The 20,099-nt window shown below is 44.4% G+C and overlaps 1 protein-coding gene across 1 annotated transcript in view; it reads right to left on the reverse strand.

Moving 5' to 3' along the window:
* Positions 1 to 639: 639 nt before the first annotated feature.
* The window catches only part of LOC310748707 (myocardial zonula adherens protein-like), a 61,461-nt gene continuing 42,001 nt past the window's right edge, over positions 640 to 20,099 (reverse strand). Inside the window, exons 13-17 of the mRNA XM_083584548.1 lie at positions 17,812 to 17,980; positions 6,183 to 6,301; positions 4,013 to 4,672; positions 3,101 to 3,323; positions 640 to 1,256 (exon numbers count right to left, since the gene is read on the reverse strand). Coding sequence (XP_083440674.1) covers positions 1,116 to 1,256; positions 3,101 to 3,323; positions 4,013 to 4,672; positions 6,183 to 6,301; positions 17,812 to 17,980 — 1,312 coding nt within the window. The 3' untranslated portion in view covers positions 640 to 1,115. The remainder of the gene's footprint in view (positions 1,257 to 3,100; positions 3,324 to 4,012; positions 4,673 to 6,182; positions 6,302 to 17,811; positions 17,981 to 20,099) is intronic.

A 20,099-nucleotide genomic window follows, 5' to 3' on the forward strand; every position in this document is an offset into this window, starting at 1 on the left:
TCTTGAGGGGGGTAGCTGCATCCCATGGGCAGGTTAGCCATCCCCACACTTTAGCCAACACAGAGGAGGTTGCCTTCACTAGTGCATCTAGCTCATGACCTGCTACGCTGGCAAGCTGAGGCTCCCCAGGGCTTCAAACAGGGAGACTCACACAACCCCATGGAGATGCTGCGATTGAACCAGAATCTTCTGCATGCCAATCATGTGTACTAACACTACGCTATGAGCCTTTGCCACAGTCCCAAGGGCTCTATCTAACCACCCCAACAGTGGCTCCATCAAAGTTTAATCAGAAGGCAGCAAAAGGAAACCTGCCAGAACTGAACTGGACATACTCCGAGAAGGTGAAGGACTATGACTGATCTGCCTCTTAAGTCACTTCCTGCCTCTGAATGCCTTCATTCCACCCCAGCACGTGTGCCTCAAACCTGCAGCACTCCTAGAGACTATTGATCTGCAAAGGGTTGGATCTTCTCTTCCCCACAGCAAATATCTACAGAGCAGAGATGTACACTTCTTCCCTCCCCCCCGCCCCCCCGGTTTGGTCAGCCCTGATCCAGGAGATGCCTTCACAGGCAGTGCAACTAACTGACAGGGAGGTATTTTAACCCTGACATCACAAGGAGACACACACTGAAACATGCTGCTCCTGAATTTTAATGCCACATAGAAAAATATAGAAACACAACACTTGTATTTTTAAATAGAAAATATTTGTAATCTTTTACACAAGTTAACAAATCCTACATTTGTTTGGAATCAGTCGAAGACTAGAAGGCAAAGACTTGGCTGCTCTTGCATCTGCTGCCTCCCCCTTTTACATGGGGGGCACAGCAGACTCAGCATGCCCCTGCACAAACCCAACTGAGGCAGGCCACTGTGGACTGCTGCTTCTATGACTTACAAGCTTTCAAAATGCACCAACTTCTTTGGCAAGCAACAGAAAAGGGAACAGGGTATCTGGAAACCTCTGCAGCACTCTGGTTAATCCAGGGCCTCCGCAGGTGAGCACGCCTAACATCCTTGGGCTAAGATGTAGCAGCCCACAAGAGCAAAAAGCACTGCGATCCTTCTGAGTCTTCGCCCAGGTATCCCCTGCAGATTCTGCCTTGGATTCAGTCTTCAGCCGAGCTGTAGCATTCCTCGTCCCTCACTTCTCTGTAGTTGCCCAGCATCTCCCCCTCTGGCTCATAGCTGGCCATCTGAGGGCCTAGTCTGCCTGCAAGCTTCTGGGCTGCAAGTTTGGCTAGCATTTCCTATAAAAACAGAGAAGAGAAACCATTTACTGAAAGTGAGTAAATGCTAGGGTGGTCCCTAGGCCCAACAGAAACACACCAGAGAAAGCCATATACTATGAGCTGCCCACAGAATCCCCTGGTGTCGAGGTGCAGTGCCATGCTAGAAAGAAAGGCAGTGGAGAAGAGGGGTGGGGGGAAACAAGACCGCCATTCACAGTGCAAAAGCAACTTTGCCACATTGTGCTGAACACTGGGAAGTTTCTGGACACAGAGAGAGAGAGAGTTGCAGAACAAGCTGGCGAAGGGGACCCCAAGGACAAAAAGCCCAGTGCAAGCAGGTAGGTGGAGAGGGAGATCCAGTCCTCTCTTTTCTCTGGCATCCTTAACCACTGAGTTTCAACACCAGTGTATTAATTCATGAACTTGAAGAAAGAAAGAGACATCATAGAGCAAACTAGCTGTTAAATGCTGGAAGTAATTGTCCTTTACAGGCGAACTGCACTTCAGGCGAAGGTGTTCAGAGAAAAAAATCAACTCTGGCTGATGTTTATCTAGCTGAGTCTACAAATCCGAGATGGCTGGACCAGATATGACATTATTTGTAATTTAATTACAGACAAACCGTCCCAAGTTGTTTATTAACATCACAATAAGTAAAAGAAAACAAAGCAGAGCGTGACAAGACAGTATTAATTTAGTGCCCGATACTCTTCTGTATTCATTCCATTCTCACCTGCATTTCAATTAAATTAAGGCTTGCAAGTAAATTAAGTGGGTGTGCATATGAAAAAGATTCATAACTCAAATTCAGCATGTAGAATTTCAAAGCTATGCAAAACTGGCTTATTTGCAATCTGTGTATTTTCACTTGTAAGTCAACATGAGTTAGATTGCAATCACAGACAAATGGGGAATAAATATCAAAATAAATAAGCTAAGTTTACTCTGAACATTTCTATTCAGAACGTTCCTATCCAAGTGTTTTTAGAAAGCAGCATCTTTTGGGTGAAGTTGAATACTGGTACTGCTGAGTCAGGCCACTGATCAAAGTATTGCCTCCTCTGACTGGCAATAGTTTTCCAATATCTCAGGCAGAAACAAGAACAGCCCTGCAGCAGCTGCATGAGGCCAAAAGGGGCTCATCTAGTGCAGCATGCTCTCCTGATAGTGGCCTGCCAGGTTCCCATTATGGGAAGCCACAAGAACGGAGCACAACAGCACTCGGCAGCTGGCTTGCAGAGCATACTGCGTCTAACGGGGTCTAAAACACAGCCATCTTGACTAGAAGCAATGGATAGTCTTATCCTACATGAATTAGTCTCTCTTATAGCCACCAAAATTGATAGCCACCGTTACCTCTTGTGGGAGTGAATTCCATAATCTGACTGTATTTTGCATATAGAAGTACTTTCTTTTGCTTGTCCTCAACCTTCCACCCTCCAGCTACACCAGATGACCCCCACTGAGTTCTAGTATTATGGGAAAAGGAGAAGCTTCCTACCCACCTTTTCCACATGATCCACAACACGTCTCTCCCACCTCCTGCTACCTTTCCACCGAGCCTGCACATTCTGCAGGATAAGCTGTGCTGTACCACCAAGCAATGCATTCTCCCTGATGTTGGTTTGGGGCTGGGGCTGGACCTTGCGCCTCCTTTCTTTCCTCTGTCCTCCACAGCCCAAGGCATAGCAAAAGTACTGAAGCCTCTTTGCCACGACAAGCTGTTCTAACTCTGGGGTCAAGGAGTTCCCTCCTTGGAACAAAATCCTAGCAGACACTTCTCCCCCTCCACCATCCCAATCTGCATGTCCCCATAATATGTAACAGGAGCTCATGCAAAGCACCAGTGGTTTCATCCATACCTCATAAGCTTCCTTTTGTTGGATCTGAATCGCTATTGAATCTTCTAGGGATAGCAGCTGCGTAGGCTCGTGATGAAGAGGGGGTATCCGAGCAGCTGTGATGTCATCCAAGTGCTTCTTATCTCTGTGGCGTCTTTCCTCTGCAGAAAGGGAAAAGGGGGGACCTCTAGGTGAAGGGATATCTGGGGAGCCACAAGACGATCCACTTGACCCAGCCAGCAATCTAGAAGAAACCAAGAGCACAGCTCATGAAATGCCTCCCGGCCCTCTGCCACATAAAGTTGCTCCTTCCCTCCACTCCTATTCCGCTCTGAAATTTCAGGTTTGGATGAGTTTGAGGCTAACATCTGATGCTCAGGGAAGCTTCCTCCGTTGTGCTTGCACAGAAGAGTGGGGCCATGAAGCAATCAAGGAATTAAAATGACACCCATCTTGTTCTGTCCCAAGGATTTTGGCTTCTAAGAGGACTGAAACACTTTGTATTCTCATATAGGCCTCCGTGGCAGAGAAAATGGCAGCTCTGGTCAGGTGGCAGCTGCTGCCTGGTTTCCTTCAAATCCACCTGGCATTGGGCCAAGAGAGAGTTTAGGGGTCTCTGAGTGGAAGAGATCCCTGTGGCTCTACACTGCTTGGGCTAAGCTCCCCCTGCATTCGGGAAAAGGCCATGGCTTGGTGGTTTTGCATTGCATTGCAGGGGTTGGACTAGACGACCCTCGGGAGTAGCTTCCCACTCTACAATTCTATGATTCTAATGTATCACAGCAAATAATTACTATTTTATAATCCTACCTTTAAAAAATATTTATTCCCCAAAATATGTATCATAAACTTCCCAGTATGCCTAAAACATACCCACACTTGTGGTTATAGCAAAAGCTCTCTCTGTGAGAGCGCGTTTCCTACAGTACTCACACATTAGCTTTAAATTTGCTTCTTTTTGCCACAGGGTTCTTCGCTCTCAGTTCCAGCACTTCCATGTAATGTGGAGTTTTGGGTGGTGTGTTTGGAAAGTTCTGAAAAGCACGGCCTTTACAGTCAAAACTCTGCCCATTTTCAGAGTTCTCCCCATTCTCTCCCCCTCCAACTGAAATTCTTTTGAAGGCATCTACCAGTGCTTCACTGCTGCTGCTTGCAGATTGTGCTGGATTTTCAGCTTTGTCTAGAGAATTCTGCTTGGGAGCCTCCTGAGCATCTTTTGGAAGCCTGGCTATTGACACCTCCAAAACATTTTTGCTTCCTTGAGGAAAACTGGTGTCCTCAGGGGCTTGTCCTACTAATGAACTTCTGTTTGCTTTGCTTCTTTTCTTGGTCCAGACACTTTGCTTGTTCTGCAGAGATGATTCAATCTCATTGTAGTGACGTTCAGAAATAAGAGGTGGGTCTCGGTTGCTGACAACCCCTTTTTGTTTGCTAGATTTGATTGCCTCTTGTTTTTCCTGGAACTCTAATCTAACAGCAGATAGAAGCTCAGTTGTTCTCTGCAGCTCTTCCTCTTGTGCAATGGCAATCTTCAATTTCTCAACGAAGTTGGATATCTTTTTACCTTTGTCCGGAAGCCTGGATACAAATTTCCTATAATAGATGTGATGAAGATACACACTAAGGTAAACAGAATTCAAGGATGAGTTCTAATTCACATTTTGAGTTCCTCTGAAGCCCATTAGCAAACAGTCTGCCACTATCCCTTCTATTTGTTTGAGGTTGTCGAATGCAACAGCATGGTTTTTTCCAGAAGATTTTCTGGGGGGAAATTGTTTGCATAATAAAATCTTTTTATGTCCTAGAGAACAATCTAATTAAGCATGTTTATTTTACTTGTATTTAATAAAGAAAACTAAAAATGTTGAAACTACCAAGATTGCCATATTGTACAGTATTTGAAGCTGGCATCATAGGAACATAGGAAGCTGAATGAGACGATTCACCTATTTAGCTTGGTACTGTACTCACAGCAGGATTTCATGCTGGATTCTCACCTTCCTGCCAGGGACTGTTCTGTATGCAAAACAGATGCTTTTACCACTGAGCCACAGCCCAACCATTAATGCTGCTAATGAGATAAGGAAATGACGCCCCCCCCCGCCTTAGCACATAAAACAGGGTAGAGGGGCACATCTGACCCTATGTGACATTTGGCCACCCTTACTTGGAGCTTTTCTTACTGAAGGGGGAGTGGGAGATCTTTTAACATTTCACAGGTGACAACAGGCATTTCAGTGTGCCTGCACTGTTTCTATTTTCATATCACATTCAACAACATTTAATTTTTAGATAAAACAGTTTTAGTTGAATTAAAAAACAGCAGCTCACTGGCAGTGTGCATTTATGTGTGCACTTTATATGTGACAACCATTTACACAGAAGCCTCTGGTGTTTCTTTTGTTATTGATGCTGCACAATTTCATTTAGTTTGTCATATCTGAGAAGGACCTAAAGCACCTGCCTCACATGCAAAAGTTTGAGTCCTGAGCATCTCCAACAAGGGCTGGCCCAGAATTCCACCTGAATTTCTGGAGAGCTGCCGCTCATCAGTGAAAAACACAGCGAGCCATGCAGACCAAAGGCTTTATGTCTTAGCCTTTCTCTCACGTGTGTGTGTTATTTATTGACTGTGAGGTGCTTTGAGGGGCACCAAGTAGCAGGAAACCAGCACGTAAATACCAGCTATTGATTTTCGTAGAAAAGTAGGCAAAAGATACATTTCTGAAATAGGACAATAACAGAAATGCTTGAAAGACCACGTTCACGGCGGTACCAGCACAAAGGGCTGTGTAAGTTGTTTTAAACTGTTCTTACAACTTATAATTGCGTTTTGATGCTGTAATCCGCCCTGGGGCTTTAGGGTGAAGGGCGGTTTAATATAATAATAATAATAATAATAATAATAATAATAATAATAATAATAATATCGTTAATACTACTACCACTGCTACTAATATTGTCTCGGGGTTGAAGGGGCGCCCCCCGAAAGGCAAAAGCGGAGGGAGCGCCGCCCTCCAGGGGAAGGGGAGCTGCTCGCCAGCCCCGCCTGAGCCGCCAAGGGGGAGTCGGCCCGGCCCTCCTTCCCGCCCCGGCCTCTCACCGGTCCCCCAGCAGCTTCTCCTGCCGACTCAGCATCTCCCGCAGCTCCGGCAGGCTCCGGCCTCGCAGCTGCTCCGGCGCCGCCGCCGCCATGCCTCGCCCGGGGAGGGGAGGCCCGCATGGTCACGGAGGCAGGAGGAGAGCGGGCGGGGACGGACACAGCAGCGGCACCTCCGCCGCTTCCGGCCCCCGGTGGGCGCCACCATGTTTCCGGAAGTGCCCTACGGCTCCCCAGCCGGGCCAAAGCACTTCGGTGGCGCCTTTACGCCTTCGCTCGCTTCCTAGGCAGCCGTTTCGGCAGGAGCCAGAGAGGCGCTGCTGCAAACGCGTTCCGACGTTTATAGGATGCTTGGCTCCTCCTTCTTCTCCCTTATATATAAGTCGTTTCTATTTATAAAGTTAATTGCAAAGCACTTTGGGCGCATGTGGAGCTAAGAAGTAGTATCATTAAAGCCAATCGTTAACAATACTAATTAATGCCCAATGATGACCGATGAATCAACAGTGTGATGCAGCAGCAGAAAGGGCTAGTGCTACTCTACTCTGCATCAACAGAAGTACAGAGTCTCCGTCAAAGGAAAGAATAGTACCACTTTATTCTGCAGAATACACCTGGAGTCCTGTGTCCAGTTCTAGGCACCACAATTTAAGAAGGGTGTTGACAAACTTACGCAGAGGAGGGCGACCAAGATGATCAAAGATCTGCAAACCAAGCCTTATGAGGAACGGTTGAGAGGAGATATGATTGGCCACCTTCAAATATCTTAAGGGTTGTCACATGGAGGATGGAGAAAGCTTGTTTTCTCCTGCTCTGGAGGGTAGGACTTGAACCAACTGATTCAAGTTACAAGAAAGGGGATTCTGGCTAAACATCAGGAAGAACTTTCTGAAAGTAAGAGCTGTTTGACAGTGAAGCAGATTCCAACAAGAGGTGTTGGACTTTCCTTTGGAAGTTTTTAAGCAGAGGTTGGACGGCCATCTTTTACGGATGATTTACCTGTAAATCCTGCATTGCGGAGGTGGACTCTAAAATTCTCCGAGTGGGAGCTAGAGTTTTAAGTTTTATAAGCGCCTCAGAGCACATGTAGAACTATTTCCTTTGAGGTGAACTAGCATCTCCTTACTGCTGCTTTTTTAGAAAAGATACTGTTCCTTAGACAGGGACGCGGGTGGCGCTGTGGTTAAAACCTCAGCGCCTAGGGCTTGCCGATCGCATGGTCGGCGGTTCGAATCCCCGTGGCGGGGTGAGCTCCCGTCGTGCGGTCCCAGCTCCTGCCCACCTAGCAGTTCGAAAGCACCCCTAAGTGCAAGTAGATAAATAGGTACCACTTTCCAGCGGGAAGGTAAACGGTGTTTCCGTGTGCTGCGTTGGTGCCGGCTCGCCAGAGCAGCTTCGTCACGCTGGCCACGTGACCCGGAAGTGTCTCCGGACAGCGCTGGCCCCCGGCCTCTTAAGTGAGATGGGCGCACAACCCTAGAGTCGGACACGACTGGCCCGTATGGGCAGGGTACCTTTACCTTTACCTTTTTACTGTTCCTTAGAGCGAAGGCACAATGGTTTGCCCCCTTGGGAAGACTTAAAGGTAAAGGGACCCCTGACCATTAGGTCCGGTCGTGACCGACTCTGGGGTTGCGGGGCTCATCTCACTTTATTTGCCGAGGGAGCCGGCGTACAGCTTCTGGGTTATGTGGCCAGCATGACTAAGCCGCTTCTGGTGAACCAGAGCAGCGCACGGAAACACCATTTACCTTCCCGCCGGAGTGGTATCTATTTATCTACTTGCACTTTGATGCGCTTTTGAACTGCTAGGTTGGCAGGAGCAGGGACTGAGTAACGGGAGCTCACCCCGCCGCAGGGATTCGAACTGCCAACCTTCTGATCGGCAAGTCCTAGACTTAGGAAGCTGCTTTATACCAAGTCAGATTGTTGTCAACACTGACTGGCAGCAGCTCTCCAGTGATTCAGGCAGGGTTCCCTCCTAACCATACCTGGAGATGCTGAGGTTTGAACCTGGGACCGTCTGCCTGCTGCAAAGTGGAGGCATTGCCACTGAGCTACAAGCCCTTCTATTTAGAAGGGGACATGGATGGCTTTAGATGAAGAAGTCTCAGCTCTCACAGAAATACTGAAGCCAACCAGACTCACATTCTGGCCTTACACCTCCCGTTTCTTCGAACCTTCCTGGAGAAAGCTCAGCACTTAGTGGATCTGCTTCCATCCTAAACGTCCAAGCTCCCGCTGAAAGAGGCAGGCTTCCTTCCTTCCTTCCCTCTGGGATGAGGTCCAAGCCACAGCCCATCCTGTTTATCAGATATTTGGCTGAACAGTAACTGCATCATCATATTTCCGTTTTCCAACTGATTGTACTGGTCTGGGCTTTCTTTCTAAGAAGAAAAAGCCACCAAACTGGGAGGGTTTTCCTAATATTTATTCTAAGTGAATGGGTTTCAGAAAGTTCAGATCAGCAAAAACAAAGCAGGCCACGGCCAAAAGTGTAAAATGTGCTCTGCAAAGGATGTTTCTTCTTGAGAAGAAATTACAGCCACCTGATCAAAAATGAATCTTTCTGAGTCCAGTGGACCTTACTTCTGACCTGAGCAAGCAAGCAAAATGTGAAATAGGGCATTATCCACTTTGTGGTACTGTACAGTACTTGGCAAAAGTATTCTATGTGCATAGCTGCTGCGCAACAGACACATGATTTGTGGAACAGCTACAGATATAGTATTTATTTATCCCACTTTTTTGAAATGTGGTAGTGTCTGAGGTTCCCAACACCATAAATGCATGACAGTATCAAAATAAATTCTGCAAGACCAAGCCTAACAATATGAAGAATAGTAGAGGAACCCATCAAAACAAGAGAGCCAAAAGCTCCTTAAGAATTAACCCTAGTCAAGCCAAAGTATTGCCTGAACAAAACGTTTTTCCCAGTTACCCTCCGCCAAGTGATCCTTGCCAGGGCTAGATCAGGAGGAAGGGGGCCCATCAAGTCCAGCATTCTTGTTCTCACTGTGGCCACCCAGATGCCTTTGGGAAACAAGCAGGCCCTCTCCCCTCCTGCAGACTCCAGCAACAGAGATTCAGAAGGATTACGGTCTCTGACTATGGAGGCAGAGCATAGCCACTGCAGCTAGTAGTCCTTGAAGGAAGGTGTTTTACCACTACAGAAAAGGCCCACTGTCTCCCCACCAGCCTCACTTTAGAACAGGGGTGCAAAACCAGTTTCAGCCCAAGAGCCACATTCCCTTTTGGACAACAGAGGTGGGGGCATTCTGATGCAAAAAATGGATTGGGGGGGATGACACTTTGTACAATAGGTATAGACTCCCCTCCCCATCTTCCATCTAGCCAAGCAAAAGCACACATTACAACAGGACAAAAGCACTCAAGGGCGGGGGCATGTGGAAGGACTGGTGAGAGGCAAGGCCTGGGAATGGGCCTGAGGTCCCCCCCCCACTTGCCTTAAAGTTGGTGGATAACATGTGAGTAAAGTGGCCTCATCAGGTGATCTCAGTAGACAAGGCAGTTTCATAGAAGAGGTCTTTTTGGTGTCCTATAGGCATGGCATTGCTACTTAGAGACACCAGCTCCATTTCAAAGGGATAAATGTGTTTTCTCTGTTGACTTACACCTACCCAACAGTCCAAATTTGGATCCTGAACTCTTTTGGGCAGGGATCTCTTTGGCTAACGTTACTCTGTAAAGTGCCATTTAAACCCTATAGACAAATCTCAAAACTGAAATACAGTTAGAATCTAGTGTTCAACTTTGGGGGAAGGTAGTTGAGTCTACCTGGGGAAAACCCAGACTCTAGTCCTCTACTGCAGTTTCCCAAACTTGGGTCTCTAGCTGTTGTTGGACTACAACTCCCATCATCCCTAGCTAGCAGGACCAGTGGACAGGGATGATGGGAATTGTGGTCCAATAACAGCTGGAGACCCAAGTTTGGGGAAACCTGCTCTATTGTATCAGGTGGTCTTTGTTTTGTATTGCTCTAAAGGTACTCAGAAGTTGAACTTATTTTAATTTAGCTAAGGACAAGATGTTGATGTGAGGGAAAAGACCCAGAATTCTTAGAGAAAAGAAAGCATATATTTGTGTGACCATAACTTTAATTCAAAATCACACGACAGACAGCATCAGCCATGTGAGGCAACCTCCTTAGCACCTCCGTAGTGCCAGAGAAATTCTCTGCCCACACACTTCCAAGTTACAATTGAAATAATTGCAGCAGTCATCATTCAGCTGCAAGAATGTGAACTACATTCCCCTCTTCGTTTCAAAGTCCACACTCATATCTGACTTGGCAGGTGTTTTCCAGTATATTTTGGGAGGTGCCCTACTTACAATATCAGTATTTAAATAGAAATAAAACTTCAGCAAAGTGAAGTCACAGAGCCAAGGTCATCTTCAGGGGTGACTTGCATATATAGCGTTGGGGTTTCCCCTGTCAAAATAGGAAGTTTCAATTCTGCCTTTGCTAAGGGGTAGCTTTTGGCCCGTTATATCCTGCTTGGTTTGCACAGTTGGAAGAGTGTTGTAGAAAATTTCCGTATCCATTCATATTTCAACTCTTAACAAGTTTGTTCATCATTTTTAGGCAAGCTCACATTTATTCCTCTTCCATTGAATATGTAACATGCAAGCTAATTTGCCAAATGTTCTATCTATCCAAGGAGGTAATAGAATTGTTTTCATTTCATTTATTTCAGCCATTTATACAGTCCTTCACCCCTTAGGGTTGCATCCATTGCTAGTCCTACTCACAGTAGACCCTGAAATCTCTGAAATCTTCCTGGTAGGGCTGAACCTATGACTCACAACACCTTTGGCTTTGCCTGGACTGGGATAGCCCAGCCTCAGTCCATGCACTAGTGACCTCCCTCTTGGACAACTGCAGGACACTCTACATGAGACTGCCCTTCAATACTGTCTGGAAACCAGCTAGAGTAGAATGCAGTAGTTGGTGAGTGGGGCAGTCTGGTGGGATTATGTGTTTTTAGCAAAAAGAGTTTGTGTCACATCTAGAGAAGCGGGACCATTCCTGTACACCTGGAAAGCTTAACAGCTGAAGACCAGTAGGGAAGCTTTGAGAAGTTTGAACATAACCTGCAGACCCACAATTCCTGATAACATCACTAGCAGATTCAGACTTGAAATTATTTCCCTCCTCTCTGCCTTTGTGGATTATACGGTCTCAGTGATGGTGACTGTGGAAACTCTCACAACCTGTTCTGTATTTACTTCCTTCTTTTCATCATAGTTTTATTTGCTCCCTGATTTGGATTGCTTTTTGTTGCTAATTTATGGACCTACTATAAAGACTCAAAGGTGGGGTTGGTGTGCTGAAATATGCTCAAATAATTTCAGTTAATCATAAGAAAATCACTGTAGTGTGCTCCTTTTTAATTAGTGTTAATTAAACTTAAAAATATTCCAAACCAAGGCCAACAAACTCTATTCATTAAGTTTCTACACTGCCCTTTCTCCCAAAGCAACCCAGGGCAGCAAACAAGGCAGAAAAACAATACAATTAAAGTAAGTGAAATGATTTTAAAACATTAAGACATGCAGTGCTTTCAGGACTCGTGACACATAATCCCATCAGACTGCCCCCCTCACCAACTACTGTGTTCTACTCTAGCTGCAGTTTCTGGACAGTGTTCAAGGGCAGTCTCATGTAGAGTGCACTGTAGTAGTCCAAGAGGGAGGTTACTAGAGCATGGACTGAGGCCAGGCTATCCCAGTCTAGGAATAGCCACAGGTGGTGAACCAAATTTTACAATTACATGGGAGTTGTGAAGGCCATCAGAGGGAGAGGAAGTAACAGTTAGGCCAGGCATAGGCAAACTCGGCCCTCCAGATGTTAACAGGACCAGTGGTCAGGGATGATGGGAATTGTAGTCTCAAAACATCTGGAGGGCCGGGTTTGCCTATGCCTGAGTTAGGCACTCTCCACTTTGCCTGGATATACCTCCAGCTGCCTCCCTCCACCTGCCAACTACCATTCCTGAGAGTAGCAGCAGGCCATTGTGCTTAGATCTCTTTATTTTAAAGATGTCTACCCCTGCTTTTCATCACCTAGCTCTCAAAGCGGCTTACAGCAATAAAAATATAATCAATGCAACATTAATTAAACCTCAGAAATTTAAACGAAAACATCAGAAAATTTTGAAACGCCAGAAAAGCATTCATGATGCAACAGCCTCCTGAAATATGATTTTAACCAGGTACCTGAAACTCATCAGGGGTGGTGCCTATCTGACTTCTAGAAGCAGGGAATTCCAAAGTTGGGCCCAGAACACTGAAGGCACAACTTCTCATTGACATAAGTCAAGCTTCTGCTCCATGGGGACCCTGTTCTCCCAGATGATCTCAGTGATCAACTTGGGATGTCTAGGGCAAGGGGGTTCTTAAGGTGTCCTGGGCTTTGTACACCATTATCATTTATTTTTAATTTATTTATTAAATGTGTATACCACCCTTCATCCAAGGATCACAGGGCGGTTCTATATTGCAAAATGTGTAACATAGCAACAAAGAAAAATAATACCCATCCCGGCTCCTGTATAAAAGGTCCTATGTTGTTTAATTAGCCAAAGGCCTAGGAGAAGAGTGGTTTTTTGCTTGGTGCGTAAAGGAGTCAAGGTCCCCTTCTGTCACCTTCTTCTGGAGAGACTGTGAAATGTCCTGCACCAGCTGGAAAAGCTTTGCTGGATGGCACAAAGAGGATGCAATGGAGATAGTAAAGTATTCCTTCTTTGCTGCTTCATTGCCACTAGGTAGGCTCAATGACAAGCCCTTGCCAGTGTTTGATTTCCTCCATTATTTTCAAAGAACCCTAGTGCAAGAACCCGGAATCTGGAGCAGTAGATCTAGTTCCATGACCTGCAGAATTAGTGCATGAATTTGCTTTCCCCCCTCCTCCCTCCTGTTTCTTTTTTCTTTTGTGTCATGTCTTTTTAGATTGTGAGCTGCTCTGGGAGCTTGTTTGGGCGGAAGAGTGGGTGGAAATGCTTTAAACAAACATATTGGGACTTACTTCTGAGTAAACATGCCTAGGAGAGTGCTGTTTGCAGGATGTTGGACCAGAAGACCCTTTAGTCTGATTCCAGCAGCAAGACTCTGTTTACGTTTGTAGGACTGCCCCACACATGACTCAAGATTTTTTGTCCAAAGTATATGAAGAAAAGGCAAAGCACTAAAAGAGACTGGGCCCTCAAGCCCCATATTTCTTGCCATTTTGAACCCAATCCACTTTGCTGCTATATGTAGTTACAGTACATATTGTCACATGGTCCTCACTTCTCCAAGTGATGAAGATTTCCAGGTGTGCAGGTGCTTTCCTTTTTTTTTTAAATGATATTTATTAGAAGTTTAAAAATTACAGAGAAAAGAAGAAGAGAAAACAACAAAAAATTTAACAAAACATACATTACAATACATAAAAATACATAAAAAAGTAAAAGAATTACAACAATAACAATAAAAAACACACATCCAATATTCCATATCTTTATCTTTCATTTACTTGTTTCATTGACCTCCTCACACCTCCCTTTTTGTATTCTAGTTTAATTATTTGTTTCAGCAAATTCTTTCCATCTTTCTCAATTTTTATTGGGTAATTTATCTTAACAGTCTAACCTATTAATTAACTCAACAAATCCTTTCCATCTTTCACTATATTCTGTCATTCAGTTGACCTTAATTTATTTTAACCTTATCTTACCATAAAATACCTTAAAGCTTAAAACTTAATACTTATTTATACATAACTCCTTATATCATTTCTACTAAAGCCAAATAGTTTCATTCCAACATTTTTCCTAATACTCGTTAATTTTACACTAATTCCCAAAATAAGTTTTTAAAAACTTTCTTCCAATCTTCATCCAACGTCTCTTCTTCCTGGTCTCGGGTTATGTCAGTCCTTAATGTCCATTCCATCTAGTCCATCAACCTGGTAATCTTATGTCCGAGGCTCTTAAGTCTTTTCCATGTCCCTTCTGCAGATCTTCTTCTTGTTTATACCTGCACTTTACCTTGTCTTTTGTTGATCTCTTTCTTAGTTTCTTTCCTTTCTCATTGAGGAGTAGGTCTCGGGGAAACTCCAACCCAAAGATATCTCCATCTCCCCTCAGCAGATCAGCCCATTCCCCACAGTCCCATTCCCCACAGTCAGCAGTGTAGTCCAGAAAGTATTTAAAAACATGTTTCAAAGTCCCTCCAAAATTAAGAGCCCCCACAACTCCAGACCCCCCCCCGGCCTGCTCCAGATTCATTCTTCAAGAACAGCGGCTTGTGCTCCTGCAGGGCCTCGGATCTCTCCATTTGTGTTACTTGAGGTTCAGCAGCAACCTCCTCCATTGTCTTCTGCATTTGCACTTGCCCTGTCAAAACAGGTTCCTGGGTTGGTTCCTGAATGGTTTCTATATAAGTATTCGCTGTTTGTCCAAAGTTTTTAACTGCAACAGTCATCAAATCCATCTTCTCATGTATCTGGTCCAACAAAGCGCTTGTCTTGCAAAAAGCAAGCACCAAAACTTCTTCTAAACACATTTTTATTCAAGGTCAGAGTCTGGTCTCACGATCCTAATCTCCACAGCTGTGAAATCCCCAGATCGAGTCCAGCAACAATTTAACAAGCTCCCTCTAGAGGAGACAATTTCCATTTGTATCCATCTTTTGAAAGCAGGTCCAACAAAAGAAAGTTACTTTCATTTTTCAAATTTTTTGTTTCTTTTAAATGCAAAAGGCAACATTGGAATCAATTTGTTTCTCTTCTTTAACTATCTGTCAAAAGACGTTCCATTCACAGTCAATGAACTTCCCCAGAAATTTCTGTCTCTGACACCCCGTTCCCAGGTTTGAGACGGTGGAAATTTATCTTTCTTTACTCTCTCTCCTGCAGGCTTGAACAATCAAAATTCCCCCTCTTTTCTCCTGCTTCCAAGAGGGGTTTTGGTGGTTAAAACTGAAGGAAATTTAGACCTTTGTATACAACTTTCCAAACTTTAGCTTGCACAATTTTTGCTTCAGTCTATTTACAAAAGCGGAAGGCGGCCTTCCTGTTTAGAGCCTTCCCGCTACAGTGCCAAATTAAAATGTTTCTTAATCCAATTTTCCGTTCTACTCACGGATACTTGTTTAGAGTCCAATTGTCCACAGGAAAAAGTCAGCGCTCTCCAGCAACGGCTGTGCGGCTTCACTCCGTAAAAATAGCGGTCGATTCAAGACACCGCGCCGCTCACCCCACGTCGCTTCGGATCCCCGAAAAAGGGTTTCCCTGCGAGTAGGGGAGGCGCTCCTGGTGTCAGCCGAATCCCACGTTCCCAGGCTTCCTCCGCCTGGGATTTTTGAAGGGTCTCTGCCTTCGCCGCCGCGGCAAGACCCGATTTTCGCGGAGCGGGTTCCTCTCAGTCAGAGGAACTCCGCCATTGCCGATGGCGCTAACCCGGAAGTCGTGCAGGTGCTTTCCAAGTGCTTGCATTTTTTCGGAGGACGGAACACTAGAGACTTGCGGCATTTTGTATTATCAGATTTATTTACAAATGGCAATAAATCAAATCTCCAGAAAGAGGCACACCGAGGTGCTTTCAACGTTTCAGCTCCCTCAGCGCTGCTCTCTCTCCTCCTGTTGCAAACTGCAGTTTGCTTCCCTCAGAGACTTCAGCCTCCTCCCCATGACAGCAACAGGAGTGCCACTCTTCTTCCTCAATCTCTGATGTCTCTCTCTCCATTCAGAACTTTCCAGAACAATCTCAAACTACTTCCTAGGCATTCACTCACGCTGGAAACCATTAACATTACTTCATCAAATCCCAGACTCTGACCACGAATTGCCTTGGGAAGCCAAGGGCAAAGGCATGATAGTCCCATCCACAGTAACAATTTCATAACAATATAAATGGAATATATAACATCACAGGGAATATATACTTCATATTTAGGTTTTCCCTCCATTTGTAAATGTAGAATATGTTGCCTTTGGTACAATTTCCAAAAAGTATTTATTCAAACAGGCACACTAGAGCCAAGTGGGAAGGAACTGAGGTGGCTGGATGGTATCCTAAGCAATTAGTTCTCTAATAATAATAATAATAATAATAATAATAATAATAATAATTTATTATTTATACCCCAGCCACTCTGGGCGGCTTCCAAAAGAATATTAAAATACTGTGATACATCAGACATTAAAAGCTTCCCTAAACAGGGCTGCCTTCAGATGTCTTCTAAAACTCTGGTAGTTGTTGTTCTCTTTGACATCTGGTGGGAGGGCGTTCCACAGGGAGGGCGCCACTACCGAGAAGGCCCTCTGCCTGGTTCCCTGTAACTTAGCTTCTCGCAGTGAGGGAACCACCAGAAGGCCCTCAGTGCTGGACCTCAGTGTCCGGGCAGAACGATGGGGGTGGAGACGCTCCTTCAGGTATACTGGACCGAGGCCATTTAGGGCTTTAAAGGTCAGCACCTTTGAATTGTGCTCGGAAACGTATCTTGCAGAGTTATCCAAGTGACTCTCATGGCCTCAGACTTCCTATACAGTGTTCTTTTTTATTTACTAATTAAGTAGTGCAAATACATGAAAATAACAAGAGCTCTGTTGAAAGAGTATAGTCAAATGTGAAACACAGTGACAATGGGCCAGAGTCTTTAAAAGCATGGTGCCAATCATTTTAAATCAACATTTTCCCTGTTAACTCTTACACATTGTGTATTCCTTGAGGAATAGCTAGCCCCTCCAGCATTGATGTTAAATGACATTAAAATACAACATAGCACATTATAAAAATGCATATACAGTGAGTTAGTCAAATGTGGCTTAAGCTTCAGTACAAAGGATTTTTAACCATATTTCAGTGGAACAGCATTCAGCGATTTTCAATATACAAAATAATAGGCTTTGTTAAACAGGAAGGTTATAAATAGACACGTAAGTATTTCCAGGTATTAATATACATGAAGAACCAATGCTATATTTCCTGGAGACAGATGAGAGGTGGGTATGAAAGACTGAAAAAGTCCCTTTGAAAAGAAACTGAATCTCAGAGACCTGGAGGTTACTGATTGTAGAAATAAACTTGGTAGTTAACAGATTAGAAAGCTACGTGCCTTGTTGCAGAAACCCAACAAATGTCATTCCTTTCCACAAAGCTCACAAGAGCACCACTGGCACGCTTCTTTGGTGGTGGTCCCTGCCGCCCTCTTCAGGAGCACCGCGGTCCCATTCAGTGTTTTCAGAATCAGCATCTTAAAGAGCTACAAAAAGCAGAGACTTCCTCCCCAAGCAAACTGCCAATATATCTTTGGCTGTAACTACCACTTTTCCAAAAAGGAAAAGAGTAACATTGAAATTAATGCCCTTTTCAAGTAAAGAAAATGGCACTTCTGTGAAGTAGAATTAGATTAAAGTTCAAACGAGAAATGAGTTTCCATGTGCAGTTAGGATTGCTGTCCAGCAGCCTCTCCTTCAGGTGTGCTCAGAATGTGGCAGGTGACTTTGCATACTCCTTCCTCTAAAAAAGGAACAGGGGCAGAGGTTTTGCTCACCTTTGGTTCCCTTGCAAATAAATACACGGCAGCTTCATGAACAAAGTGTCTGAAAGGCTTTTCTGCCTCATCAGTCCTTCAAGCTGCAGAGTTTCAAGACGCTGGAACATGTGTGAGGAGTTCCTGGGCCTGGAATGATGGCAGTTGTGCTGCGCTTTGACGAATACTCCAAGACTCTCTTGAATGGAGTGTATGTCCTGGCAGGCTTTGATGTCTCGGAAGATGTGCCGCTGTTCTCAGTGCTAGGAATGAAAACCAACAGCACAAAATGTTAGACACTCGAGAAATCAACCAATACTGTTTGGCTGATCAAAACCAATGAAAAGGAATCCACAACAAATATAACTCTTTCCTTGAGCCAGTAGAGTGAGGAAAGTCCTTCATGCAGCACAGCTGGTAACCAGAAACAAATCTTCTACATGTTTTAGAAAATTGTTTGATGGTTCGTTATAGAGTCTGTTCAATATTTGGAGACCTTAAAATATCAAAACCAAATTTTGCACGATGGTTCCTGAGACCAAGGAGCTATCTTGATCTATGTTTGGATACATTTAGATGCCATTTTGAATCAAAATGTTGGACTGAACCTTTCAAAACTGCACTGGTTTTTGGTTTCTTGGAATTCCCAAGCAACTGTGGTTATGAGGCTGCTAGTTCTTTATTTTTTAAAAAAGACACAGCATGTTGGAAGAATTGCATCTAACATGTAACTTGTTGTAACATGGCAGCCCACTGCAGTCCACCTTTAGTCTCCAGACACTGAACTGGAAAAGTGGGGAGAACAGTGATGCATGCTGGGAATAGTTCTGCTCCCTAAACCCCAGGGCCGGGTATTTTGACTCTCAACTTTTTTATATTGCAACACCTACAGGAATTGACAATAACTGGCTTACAAAAGGTTGACCTAGTGAGCCCCACAAAAGATGACTCCAATCACCCCCCTCCCAAAGTGTAGGTAGAAGATCTAGCTATCATGCAAATCAAGGTAAACAATAACCTTTGGTTCATATGTGGGTTATTAAGTACCTGGGCAAATAAGACAATGCTTGTATCATACTTCCTGAGGAACCAGCATAAAAACATCACACTTGAGGCACAATAGCAATCTCAAGTAGAGCTTCAAATGAATTTTTAACTAATAAGGGTAGGGAAAGCTCAGCCTTTGACTCCTTTCTCCCCTTCTCTTCCAGCCATTCCTTTGAAACCAGACTCCAAAAAAAGAGAACAGATTCTGGCACATGCTTGGAACTCCTTTCTGTACACACCCACCATTCTCCTCTGCTTTCCACTGCAGTCTTACTCAGAGCAACTGAATGTCAGAGCTTGTGGGTCCCAAGAGCTGAAAAATCGTAAGAGAACCTGAAGCAGAGGAACTCTGGCCTGGATGCTTGGCCCTAGCATCAACACCCACCCACACCCACTAGTCATTTAGTCATTTGCAACTGCAGGAACTCCTCTGATTCCCAACCCTTTAAATCTACTCTAGTTAGCAACCTCTCTCTCTCTCTCTCTCTCTCTCTCTCTCTCTCTCTCTCTCTCTCTCCTCCACTAGAGATCTCTTTCTCCACTTTGGGGGTTTGAGTGCAGTAGATTATTAGGGGGGGTGAGCCCAAGGAACACATTATTTAGTGTGTAATTGAACTTCCTTTCCCCACCCTACCTTAATATATCCAGTACTTCAGCATTCAACTCAAGCTCTTGGTGTGAATTCCTGGAACCTGGAACCATGTGCCACGGTGGCACATGGTCAACCCACAGAAAGCATTCCCCTCTCACAAGTCCCCAGAGACACATGCATTCAGAGACTTCAGCATTCAAACTGGAATCTGATTAAGAACTTTCCCCCCAGGAACTAGAAGTTATCATTTATGTATAAGAACTTGCAAAAGACTTTATTTAAACAGATGTTTTACCAGTGATCCATAGTTGTTGGTATTAATTGCTACTTAACACTTTTGCACATGGTTGAAATCTTATTATTAGTATAATATACCGTAGGTTGTATTTGGATATTATTGGGTCTCTTTATTTCGTTGTGCAGAAAATACATTAAGCCTATGCCTGATGAATGGCAATTAGCTATTCATAAACAGCGTGAAAAAAGCCTCTTCCTGGTTTGTTTGTTTTACTGGCATTTGCCAAGTTGCTACAAACTGAGGAACATCTGCCACGTTCCCCATACACATTCTTTTGGTTTAGGGCCTTAAGAGCTTCCCTCAAGCCATAAAAAATCATTAATTCTTATTTACTTATAAAAATTAAACAGGAAAAATAAAGGGCTCCATAAAGCTAAGCAGAGTAAAGGTCAATGATAAATTTCCAAATGAACCACATATAGATGCTTTGGCACCTTGAGGGTCC

This window comes from Podarcis filfolensis, assembly GCF_964270895.1.
Source record: "Podarcis filfolensis genome assembly, chromosome: 14".
Taxonomy (NCBI): domain Eukaryota; kingdom Metazoa; phylum Chordata; class Lepidosauria; order Squamata; family Lacertidae; genus Podarcis; species Podarcis filfolensis.